The sequence below is a fragment of the Marmota monax genome, unplaced genomic scaffold (genome assembly GCF_021218885.2).
Source record: "Marmota monax isolate L192 unplaced genomic scaffold, Marmota_monax_Labrador192_F-V1.1 WCK01_AAM20220418_F8-fsc00086, whole genome shotgun sequence".
Taxonomy (NCBI): Eukaryota; Metazoa; Chordata; class Mammalia; order Rodentia; family Sciuridae; genus Marmota; species Marmota monax.
The window spans coordinates 6,127,342-6,139,707 of NW_026693086.1; the positions used below are offsets into that span (position 1 = coordinate 6,127,342).

Below are 12,366 nucleotides of genomic sequence, written 5' to 3' on the forward strand. Positions count from 1 at the left end.
TGCTTTAATTTGATTTAAATTCGAGTTGGTGGTCTTTTCTTTGTGTCATGGTTTAACATTAGGGAGTAAATTTAGATCCCAACATCAGAATTTATGAGGCGCCACTAGAGTTTCAGAGAGGGTCGTTATCTGGCCAGGGAAAGCCAGAGTTTATGAGGTCACTAAAGTTTCAGAGAGGGTTGTTATCTGGTCAGGGAAAGCCAGGTCTGGGTGAGTTCAAGGCACGGGCAGGCATTCCAAGCAAGTTTAGAACATCAAAATATGGCCAGGCTAAATAGAAATCCTAATATTTTACAGAAAACAGAAATGAATCTTTTATAACTTGTGACAAGATGGCTCTTGATCTTAAAAGGGAGTTAGGCTGGGTTTATCACTTAACTTGTTTGATTTCACAGGATGACAGCTGCAGAGGGAATCTGCCTCAGGATGAATTATATCTTAAGATTCACTCAAATCTGAATTAAATGACATTTAGATGAGACTTTAGACTATAAAGTTGATGTTGAATCAAGTTAAGACTTTTTAGATTATTGGGATGGAATGAATGTATTTTGAAGTGAAAACATCGAAAATTCATGTTGAAACTTAATCCTTAATGCAATAGTATTTAGGGGGTCAACCTTTGGGAGGCAACAGCATTGTATTGGACACAATACCTTTATTTCATTTATTTATTTTTATGTGGTGCTGAGGATCGAACCCAGTGTCTCACGCATGCCAGACGAGTGCACTACCACTTGAGCCACATCCCCAGCCCCAAGAAGGCACCATCTTTGAAGCAGAAAAAGCCCTCATCAGACAAAATATTTTGCTACAGCAGCTGAAATGGACTGAAATAGTATTAGTCTTACTTTTTGTACTGGGAATTGAACCCAGGGGTGTTTAACCACTGAGATACATCTCCATCCCTTTTTATGTTTTTTATTTTGAAACAGGGTCTCACAGAGTTGCTTAGGGTCTCACTAAATTATTGAGGCTGGCTTCAAACTTGCAATCCTCCTGCCTCAGCCTCCCGAGCTGCTGGGATTACAGGCATGCACCACCATGCCCAGTGGCTTTTGCTTTTTTAAAATCTGAAACCAACTATGATAAATTTATAAATGAGTACACTTGGGTTAGGGTTGTGGCTCAGTGGCGGAGCACTCACCTAAGCACGTGTGAGGCTCTGGGTTCAATTCTCAGCACCACATAAAAATAAATAAATGAAGATATTATGTCCAACTACAACTAAAAAATAAATATTTTAAAAAAATGAGCACACTTGCCTGCTATAACATATACTTAAATTGTGATCCACACAATGAAGACTTTGAGATCATTTCTTGAATTCCTTTTATCCCAGCTGTCTTATTCAATGCTGCTTAAATGTTTGTAAACATTTGAAGTTTAACACTTAATATTTCTATAAATTTAGAGCCCTAAATTTCAAAGGTGGCCTTAAGGAAAATTTTCACACTGGGGATGGCTTAGTTGACTATCAGTTCTTGGTTTAGATGTTCTGTGGTGAGATCATTACAGTTTTCCCAAACAAGTAAAACCTGTAGAGTTAACTATTAAAATGAACCTTTTTTAGTTTTCATGGAGAATGTGTGGCTCCACTGTTAACAATGGTTATTCTTGGGACTTAGGAATGGTGTGGGGAAGGGCTTTAAAAAGTGTTTTTATCCTTTTTCTCTGCATACTTCTACAGTGTTTGAATTTGAAAATGTATATTCTTTCTGAAATTTCAGCATAGAATTTGGTTAGTTGTAAATAGGAATTGCTATACAGAAAATGAAAGAAATCAATCTGAATCATCTGATCTTTTTTTGGCTTACACCCAGAGGCCTTAACCACTGAGTCACATTCCCAGCACTTTTTTTTATTTTTTATTTTGAAACAGGGTCTCACTGAGTTGTTTAGGGCCTGGCTAAATTGCTGATGCTGGCTTTGAACTCGCAATGCTCCTGCCTCAGCCTCCCAAGCCACTGGGATGATAGGTGAGCACCCGCCTGAATCACGTAATCTTAACTGAAAAATTTTAAAGAGATTGACATCATCTAATTACCAGGAGGCAACTTGTCATGACATAACTAATTGGCAGTAGAGATTACAGATAATCTGTCTGCAAAAGCCTTCCTTCCCCTGGGCAGTGGCCCTGCAAGTAACCTTGCTGATTGAGTAGGATTTCCTCACAGCACAGGGAGAAACTGAAAGTTCTTCCCATTTGCCCAATAACATATACAGTTCCTGTATTCTGTTGTGTTTTTAATATTTTTGTGCTTTTTTAAGAATGTAAAGCTATACATCCTCATTTAAGAAACAATTCAGATGAAGTAAAAATGTATAAACCCTGGTGGTAGTGAACACCTATGATTCCAGCTACATAGGAAGTTCAGGCAAGAGGGATTACAAATTCAAGCCCAGCCTGGACAATTTAGTGAGAACCTGTCTAAAAATAAAAATTTAAAAAGGACTGGGGCTGTAGTCAGTGTTGGAGCCCCGGCCTGGCATGCATAAAGCCCTATGTTCAATTCATACGCACACACACAGAAATGTATAAGTCTCATTCTGTAGAAACAACCACTATTTAGAGTTTGGTTGTATATCATTTTAGATTTTTAAAATACATACACATACAGCTTCATTATTATTATTATTTATTAAAATATAATTCACATATAAAAATCTTCATTTCCACTCAGGCACAGGAATGCATATCTGTAATCCCAGTGACTCAGAGGTTGAGGTGGGAACTTCATAAGCTCCAGACCAGAATGGGCAATTTAGTAAGATTCTGTCTCAAAATTAAAAAATAAGAAGTGTTGGGTGTGTAGCATGGAGGCAGAGCAGTTGCTTAGTATGCGTGAGGCCCTGAGTTCCATCCCCAGTACAGAAAAAGAAAAAAAAAATTTCAAATTGCACAATTTAGTGGTTTGTTTTGTTTTGTGGGGCTAGGGTTAGAACCCAGGGCCATCTCTATGCTAAGCCAGTTTCTACCACTGAGCCACATCCTTGGCCCTATTCAGTAGTTTTTAATATGTTCATGAAGTTGTACAATCATTCCCACTATCTAATTCCAGAGTATTTTATCACCTCAAAAAGAAATCCTATATCCATTAACAGTCAACCCTCTATTCCCTATTGTCCCCCATCCCTGGCTACCACTAATCTACTTTCTGTCTCTATGGATTTACCTATTCTGGATCTTTCTCTTAGATGAAATTATATACTATGGGACCTTTTGTGCTTGGCTTCTTTTACTTAGCCTGTTTTTATGATTTATCCATTTATGCATGTGCAGTATTTCATTCAATTTTATGGGTAAATAATGTTATATTATATGGATATATTATATTTTGTTTATTCATTCATTAATTGTGGCACATGAGGATTATTTCCAGATTTTGACTGCTATGGATAAGGCTGTATGAATAATTTGTGTATAAGTTTTTGTATAAACATGTGCCTTTTGGGGGGCTGAGGTTGTAGCTCAGCGGTAGAACATTCACCTAGCATGCGCGAGGTGCTGGGTTTGATCCTCAGCACCACATAAAAAAACAAAAATAAAAACAAAAAAATAAAGGTATTGTGTCCAACTACAATTAAAAAATTTTTTTTTTAAAAAGTGTGCCCTTTTTTGTGTGTGTGGTACTGGGGATTGAACTCAGGAATGCTTTACTCCCGAGCTCGATCCCCATCTCTTTAATTTTTTTTTAAATTTGAGACAAGGTCTAAATTGCTTAGGGCCTCACTAAATTGCTGAGGCTAGATTTGTAATCCCTCTCAATGGGATTACAAGTGTGAGTCACCATACCCAGCTAAGTTTTCAATTTTGGGGATACATACCTAGGAGAAGAATTTCTGTGTTATGTGGTAACTCTATTTTTGTTCATTTTATGTTGCTGAGGATTGAACCCAGGAGCACTCTATCACTGAGCTACATACAGCCACAGCCCTTTCTATTTTATTTTATGTTTTAGTGGTACTAGGAATTGAACCCAGGGGCTATCACTGAGCTACAGCCCCAGACTTTTGTATTTTATTTTGAAATAGGTCTTGCTAAGCTGCTAAGGCTGGCCTCAAACTTGGCAATTCTCCTGCCTCAGCCTCCATAATAGCTGCACCAGGTTTATCTTTAACTGTTTTGAAGAACTGTCACATTGTTTTCCATAGCAGGTGTATCATTTTACATTCCCACTGGCAGTGTTTCAGGGTTCCAATTTTGGCCTCACCAACAGTTATCTTCCTCCTTCCTTTCTTTCCTTTTTTAAAAATTCTAGTCATCTTGGTTGGTGTGAAGTGGTATCTTATGTGGCTTTGATTTTCATTTCTTTTTTTTAAATAATTTTTTTTTGTAGTTGTAGATGGACAGAATGCCTTTATTTTATTTGTTTATTTTTATGTGGTACTGAGGATCGAACCCAGGGCCTCACATGTGCTAGGTGAGTGCTCTATCACTGAGCTACAACCCCAGTCCTTGATTTGCATTTCTTTAATGACTAATAATGCTGAGTATATTTTCGTGTGCTTCTTGACCTTTTATATATCATCTTTAAAGAAATACCCATTCAAAACCTTTGCTCATTTAAAAAATAGGTTACTTGGACAATAAATAATAAGGGCTGGGGGTGTAGCTCAGTGATAGCGTGATTGCCTAACATGTAAGACCTTCAATTCAATCCCCAATGCCACAAAATGTCAATCAATCAATTAATTTAATTAAATAAAAATAGATTATTTGTCTATTGTTAAGTTGTGAATTATATGTTCTGGATACATGTGCCTTATCAGATATGATATATGATATGTGATTTAAAAATATTTTCTCCCAATCTCCGGATTTTATTTTTTGCTTTTTAGGACCAAAAGTAATTACTAAATACTCCATTCTGCAACTTGTGCTATCATGAACTTGTGTATCATGAACATCTTCCAACGTCGAGAAAAAACGACCTCAAATTTCTCTCTTCAGGGCTGGGATGTAGCTCAGTGGCAAAGCGTCTGCCTTGCATTCGCAAAGCCCTGGGTTCGACCCCCAGTTCCAAAAAAGACAAAAAAAAAAAAAAATTTCTCTCTTCATTTATCTTTTCCGACCCATTCTTTTTCATGGCTACATTGCATTCCATTACAAACGGTTGTACCACAGTTTGTTTGACCAGTCCTCTGCTGAGCTTTTTGAAGAGTCTTCAGTTGGTGGCTGGTGAGAGACTATGATGCAGCTGTTCAACCAACCACTCTGCTGTCTGCTTTTGGATGATGTGAAAATGCAAGTAGGCACAGGAAATGTTTCTAACCCGCTTACACTTCCTCTCTGAACCTATGAGGTTTCACAACCCCTAAGGCACCCCCTCTCACCCTCCTCCCACCCAGTGTCACCAGCCTGGCGCCTCGGTGAGAAAGTTCCACTGCAAGAGGCCCCTTAGGCATTATCATTTCCCTCTTTCACCCTGTGGAGGTTGTCAGCAAATCCCAAGAGCCTTCCGCGACTGAGCCTGGACCCGGGGGTCCCTCCAACATGGGAAAAATGAAGAATTCCTGCGTCATCGTAATGAGGCTGCTGCTGTCTGGACCCTTTTTCTTTGGTAGGAAAGTAGGGAGGGGTGGGGGAAGGGACATGTGTCTGTGACCAGGGAAACTGCAGGAGTTTGTGGAAGGGGGTAAAGAGGAGTTGCTCTCAGGGTGGGATTGGCCATAGGTAATGGGGGACCCAGGAATCCGAGAGGGTGAGAGGGGAAAAGAAAGAGAAATAAGGCCAAAGCCCAAAGTATGAGCAAAATATGGAGACAAAGACAGAGAGAGGTGACAAAGGCAGTCCAGTGAGAGAGGAGGAGAGTGCAGCCTTAGAAAGGGCATGTGGGGTTAAAGGAGACTGCGGAATTCAGTTGCTGTGCCTGGTCTTAGGCAAATCTTTTTCCTTTGTGGGTCTCTATCCCTTCATCTAAACAAACAAAGGTACTAGCCTCCCTGACATCCCAGGATGCTGTGAACTAGTTCTGATGCCCGTAAGGAAAACAGGGTGGGAAAGAACCATTTGGTTTGCAGGTGATGCCAAGTTGCCTGATATGGGAGATGGGCTGGGGGGGAACCTGAGACAGCATTTCAGGAAGAGACCCATCTCTGGTGGGGTTGGGGAGCTTGAGATGAGTGAGGAGGCAGCCTCCCAGGATTCAGCAGATGTTGAGTTCCCGAGGCTGGTCTTTCTTGGGTACCTGGGGCCCCTGATCATGGGAGAAGTGGGTGTGTGAGGAGGCACAGCCTGCTTTGGGAAATCCCCATCTTGGTTCCTGCCTAGAAGCCTAGGCACCCCTGTACCTTGGGGCCCCCTTTGACCTGCTCCTCTCTCACAGGCCTCAACCTCTTCATTCTTCCTTCTTTGCTGATAGGCCAAAAGGGAAGTGGTGTCCTTCTCACGCCTTGGGAAGAGTTGCCAGAACTCTGGGTGGCAGAGTGCGCTGCTTTCCTGTTCCCCAGAGTCAAGGACTTTGAGGGAAAGTCCAAGAACATTTTCTAGTTCTGTCTGGATATAGGTAGCCTGGGGAAGGTGGGCCGAGTTTTGGGGACCAGAAGTGTGATCGGTGGCCAGTCAGTTCCTAGGCTCTTGATGTGTGGGGGACATTGTGGGAGCGCCCCGGTCAGAAGCAACTGAGCACCCTTGCCTCCCTTAGCTCCGGCCTCCAGCTACAACTTGGATGTGCAGAATGTGCAGCACTTTTCCACCCCACACGCTGGGAGGCACTTTGGGTACCGCGTCCTGCAGGTTGGAAATGGGTGAGCTGATATCCCCCCCACCCCCGCCAAATCCTCCCTGCCTGGCACAGTACACAAGACCCCGTGCTTCTATGCCCACCAAGAGACTGCCCCTGCCTCTGGGGGATGCTTCACCTACCTCCTGCCGGCCAGTCAATGAAACAAGGCAGGTCTCCTTTCTGAAGGCGTTCTCTGGAGACAGGAGCAAGGCTATCAAATAGTAGGAAGGGGACAATCATTAACGCTCCACCTAAGTACCTGACAGGGGAGACATTACAGTCCTTAAAACACTTTGCATCCCATCCTGGGCTTTTGACTCTCTCTGACTACACAGTGAGCTCCTTGAAGACAGAGATTTTGTCCCTCCTCCTCTTTCTAGTACATTCTCCAGCCTAGCACACAGTAGGTAAGCCATTAATGACTTTTGAATGGATGGCTGAATGAGTGACACTCTGGGAGATCATTCTCTGGGCCTCAAGTTTTCTAGACTGTAAATGGAAAGGATCTTTGATCTTCTAGCATTCAGGCATGAGGAATTATTTCTCTGGGATTCAGGAGAGAAGAGGTGGGCGCTGAGGAGTATCCCCAGAGGGGTGTGGTCACATGGCTTTGAGATAGGTAGTGGGATCTGATCCTGCTTAATAGGCAGGAGTGGGTGGGTAAAGACCTGGACAGCTCCATCTCACAAATGATATTTCTTACCAGGGTTATTGTGGGAGCTCCAGGTGAGGGGAACATCACAGGAAGCCTCTATCAGTGCCAACCGAGCAGTGGACACTGTGAGCCAGTCAGCCTGGGAGGTGAGTAGCTGGTAAGGGAGCAGGGAAGAATGGGATCTTAGGGAAATTGAGGCTGGCCCCAATACATCTGGATTGCCTGAGTTCCTTCAGACCAACCTTCTGGTGCTTACAGGTTCCAACTATACCTCCAAGTACTTGGGAATGACCTTGGTGATAGACCCCTCAGGTGGAAGCCTTTTGGTAAGAATTTTGTATATTGGTGATCTCAGAGAATATGTTAGAAGAGAGAGAGATTGAAAAGAGGGGGAAAGAAAATGGATGAAAGATTCCATAAAATGTTAAAGGCATCAGAGATTCAGATTCTATGCGTATTTATCGAGAACCAGTTATAAATCAGTTATTTCCAAGAACCTACTTACTTCAGTTACTTTTACAAAGATGAAATATCTATGCCTATTGATATATAATATGACCTTTAGTGGTATGCCTACTTTTTTTTTTTAAGAGAGAGAGAGAGAGAGAGACAGAGAGAATTTTAATATTTATTTTTTAATTCTCGGCGGACACAACATCTTTGTTTGTATGTGGTGCTGAGGATCGAACCCGGGCCACACGCAGGCCAGGCGAATGCGCTATCACTTGAGCCACATCCCCAGCCCTGTATGCCTACTTTTAATGTTTTAGTAGTTACATGTATTTTTTTTAAAGAGAGAGAGAGAGAGAATTTTTTAATATTTATTTTTTAGTTTTCGGTGGACACAACATCTTTATTTTATTTTTATGTGGTGCTGAGGATCGAACCCAGTGCTCCACACATGCCAGGCAAGTGCGCTACCGCTTGAGCCACATCCCCAGCCCAGTTACATGTATTTCAATTGCTTATTAGAAATATATAAACTGGGCTCGTCTGTAATCCCAGTGGCTCTAGAGGTTGAGGCAGGAGAATCACAAGTTCAAAGCCAGCCTCAGCAATTAAGTGAGGCCCTAAGCAACTCAGTGAGACCCTGTTTATAAATACAATACAAAAACCGGCTGGGGATGTGGCTCAGTGGTTGAGTGCCACTGGGTTTAATCCCTGGTACCAAAAAAAAAAAATTTAGATAGGATTGGAAATTTTTAAATAAGTTTGTCTCAGTGGCTAAATGCTCTGGGTTCAATCCTTGGTACCAAATAAATAAATAAATATAGAGGAGGAAGCTAAAGTTTAAAAAAATTGTAAGTTTAAAAGAAAGCATTAAATAAATATGCCAAATGTTAGAAATTATAAAGTGTTACACAAATGCCTAAAGGTTAGGAAGCATTGCTTCATTTCTTTTAACCCTCAAGACTTTGGAATGAGATAAATATCAATATCAATATCAATATCAATATCAATATATATATATATATTTTTTTTTTAATGTGAGGAAAGAGAACCCAAAGAATTAAGAAATTTACCTGAGATCACATGGCTGCAAAGTAGTAGAGCTAAGATCAATCAAATTCTCAACTGATTTCAATTCTATTGTTCTTTCCGGTTTTTCCTATGCAGCATCCTTCTGACATGGCTGTGTGAGAGCTAGATAGACTGGTGACATACTGATCCCTTATTTAACTGTAGCTAGTTTACTGAGCTGCTATTATGTATCAGGCATTGTGCTAGGTTCTAAAGAGGAAAGGAATGTGAATAGAAAGTTGACCTTGATATCTGATACAAGCCCTGTCTGGAAATGTCAGTCTGGCAGGAAAGATAGTCATAAACAAAAGAGGCAGTTTATTGTATATTCTGGGAATAGTGAGTTTGTGATTTGGGCTTACACAGAATGTGTGATTGGGCATGGGAAGGAACGTGCCTGGAAATGTGCCCAACTGTACATAGCGTGAATGCCAAACTAAAGCGTTTAGACTTTATTTCATAGGTGGTGACTATCCACTGGCATAGAGTATTAGTTATAGGAATGGAGAGATGGACATGAGAGAACTTGCAGAGGGAGAATTCCTTTGCTTTGGAGTAACTATTTGGATGTAGAGAGTGAGGGAGGTGTACAGGATTCTGTAGGCTCTTTTTCATTGTGATGATACCTAAAAGATACACAGCAAGAGGAAACCCCAACCCTTTTGCTTTTGTTTCCTTCAGGCCTGTGACCCTGGGTTGTCTCGGACATGTGACCAGAATTCCTATCTGAGTGGCCTATGTTACCTCTTTCCCCCAAGTCTAGGGGAACCTGTGCTACAAGGGCATCCTGGTTATCAGGGTAAATGAACTGGGGACCCATTGGGTATGGAAACCAGCATGGTGGCCCAAATGCTGGAGACACTTCAACAGACCCCTTTCCATCTGGCCTCTGCAGAATGTATAAAAGGTAATGTGGACCTGGTGTTCCTGTTTGATGGCTCAGGGAGTTTGCAACAAGATGAATTTCAGAAAATTGTGGACTTCATGAAGGATGTGATGAGGAAACTCAGCAACTCTTCCTACCAGGTAAATATGCTGGTTAGAATTCTTGATTGTAGGCAGTGGATGCCTACCTGACCCAGCTAAGTCATTAAAGGAAAATTTGGTATAAGTTCTCTCTCTCTAGCCTATGGGCATGGCTATAACTAGACCTCTGGAAGGCACAAGAACCCAGGAGTAGAAAGCTTCTAGTAATCTGTCTAATTTTTTTCTTTTCCTTTTTAAGTTTTTAGTTGTCAATGAACTTTTATTTTTTATTTATTTATATGCAGTGCTGAGAATAGAACCTGGTGCCTCACACGTGCTAGGCTCTGCCACTGAACCACAACCCAGGCCCTAATTTTCATTCCTGTTTCTTTCTGTATTCTAGCTTCCCTCTTTTCTTTCTTGCTGTCTCCATAAACTAACTTTTTTTTGGATCACATGAGCCAATGGGCTTGTGGAAAGCTCCCAAGTCACATGTTAAAGTTCCTCTCAACCAACTCCTCACTCTGAAAATTCTAAATTTTCAGAGAAGAGATTCTGACTGGCCTAGAGTCAGTTCGGTGGCCATATGTTTTAGTCAGCTTTGGGGAAGAAAAGTTTATTTGGGGATCACAGTTTCAGAGGTCTCAGTCCACAGATGGCCAACTCCATTCCTCAGTGTCTTAGATGAGACCTAACATCACGGCAGACCGGTGTTGTGGAGGAAAGCAGCTCAGGACCTGGTACCCAGGAAGCAGAGAAAGAGCTCTGATCAACAAGGACAAAATTTAAAGCTCAAAGGCACACCTGCCTATAGTCACCCCTCGGTTAATCCCTACCAGGGGTTGATTCACTGAATGGGTTAAGGCTCTCATAATCCAACGTTTCACCTCTAAACACTATTTCATTATCTCACACATAAGCTTTTGGGGACACTTCACATCTAAATCATTATACTATCCCTAATTAATACATCCACTTTAGCAAGGTTCACTCCACAGAAATATGGCTACCAGGAACCATCCTAGTGATGAGGTAGTCAGACCCAAGAACAAGAGTTCATCATACAACACTGCAAAAGAAAGCAGAGGTTCATTTTGTTTTATGTCTGCATTTATTTACATATTATTGCTTCATTTCAAAAGAATGATTTTAAGCAGAGGTGCAGAGTTGGGTTACCCAGGTCCTGCATTAGAAGTAGAGGTTAGAGGGGACAAGTGGGAAGGGATACATAACTACATATCATTTCTTCCTTCCTTTCCTAGTTTGCTGCCGTTCAGTTTTCCACAAATTACCATACAGAATTTAATTTCTTGGATTATGTGAGACTAAAGGACCCTGATGTGTTATTAGCCCATGTGAGACACATGTTCGAGTTGACCAACACCTTTGGTGCCATCAACTATGTCGCGTGAGTTCCCTTTTGAGGGGAGAACATGTCCATTCATCTGTTCTGTGAGAGCGAGCTTTCAAGGTGTGGGAACTCAATAGATAGGTACAACAAGGGGCAGTTTATTGTAGGGATTCAACTTTAGTCCAGTTTCTTACACACACACACACACACACACACACACCCACAAAAAAACCCTTTATTTATTTATTTATTTATTTATTTATGTATAATGCTGAGAATCGAACCCGGCACCTCATATGTGTTAGGCAAGCACTCTACCACTGAGCTACAACCCCAGCCCTAGTCCAGTCTAATCTTTGGTTATAAGTAACAGTAATCTACTCTGCACTTTATAAATCCAAAGAAAAATTCTTGAGAGGATACAGGAACAAGAAGTATTTCTCGATCTCATGAGGGACTAAAACCAGAACTTGGAAAATAATTATGAAACCCAACAATCATGAAGAGTCACATCTTAGATGGGGATCAGCTTTGGAAATCAATATATGAACAAAAATCTCAAATAGTCAAAAAGAATCCTTGAAGAATTTCTTGAATTGTTCATAAAATTTTATATACTCAAGTCCCACATTAGAAACTACCATATCTGCTAGGGATATAGCTTAGCAGTAGAGCACTTGCCTAGGCTTTAATCCCCAATACCACCAAGGAGACACAAAAGAAAAAAGAGAGAGAGAGAGAGAAGAGCAAAGAAAAGAAATGATCATATCCTACCCAGACAAGATGGTGCACACCTGTAATCCCAGCTACTGGGGAGGGTGAGTCAAGAGGATATTAAGTTCAAGGCCAGCGTTGGCAATCTAGCAAGACCCTGTCTCAAAATAAAATTATTTGGTGTGTTGTTCAGTGGTGGAGTGCTTGCCTATCATGTGTAAGGCCCTGGGCTCAGTGCTCAGTACTAAAAAAAAAAAAAAAAAAAAAAAAAGAATCAAATTACCATATCCTGATTTCCTGGGTCCAAAGCAGAGATTCTCCACGCAGCTATGACAAGGAACTACTTTATAGTAGTGTGCCAAAGCAAATGGCACAAACATGAATGCTAGAGCCCCGCCTCTGCAGGAATTTGTCTTAGAAAGTTTGTCTCT

The 12,366-nt window shown here is 41.3% G+C and overlaps 1 protein-coding gene across 3 annotated transcripts in view; it reads left to right on the forward strand.

Annotated features, from left to right (window-relative positions):
- Positions 1–5,316: 5,316 nt before the first annotated feature.
- Positions 5,317–12,366, forward strand: part of Itgal (integrin subunit alpha L) — a 45,922-nt gene continuing 38,872 nt past the window's right edge. Inside the window, exons 1-7 of one of the 3 annotated variants that reach the window (XR_009227812.1) lie at positions 5,317–5,564; positions 6,648–6,750; positions 7,435–7,529; positions 7,642–7,709; positions 9,586–9,703; positions 9,800–9,930; positions 11,133–11,278. Coding sequence is in view for 2 of the 3 variants with exons in the window: in XM_046454585.2 (XP_046310541.1) it covers positions 5,498–5,564; positions 6,648–6,750; positions 7,435–7,529; positions 7,642–7,709; positions 9,586–9,703; positions 9,800–9,930; positions 11,133–11,278 (728 nt within the window). In the remaining variant the exon portion in view is untranslated. The remainder of the gene's footprint in view (positions 5,565–6,647; positions 6,751–7,434; positions 7,530–7,641; positions 7,710–9,585; positions 9,704–9,799; positions 9,931–11,132; positions 11,279–12,366) is intronic. The other 2 variants (XM_046454585.2, XM_046454584.2) reach the window with 2 other exon arrangements.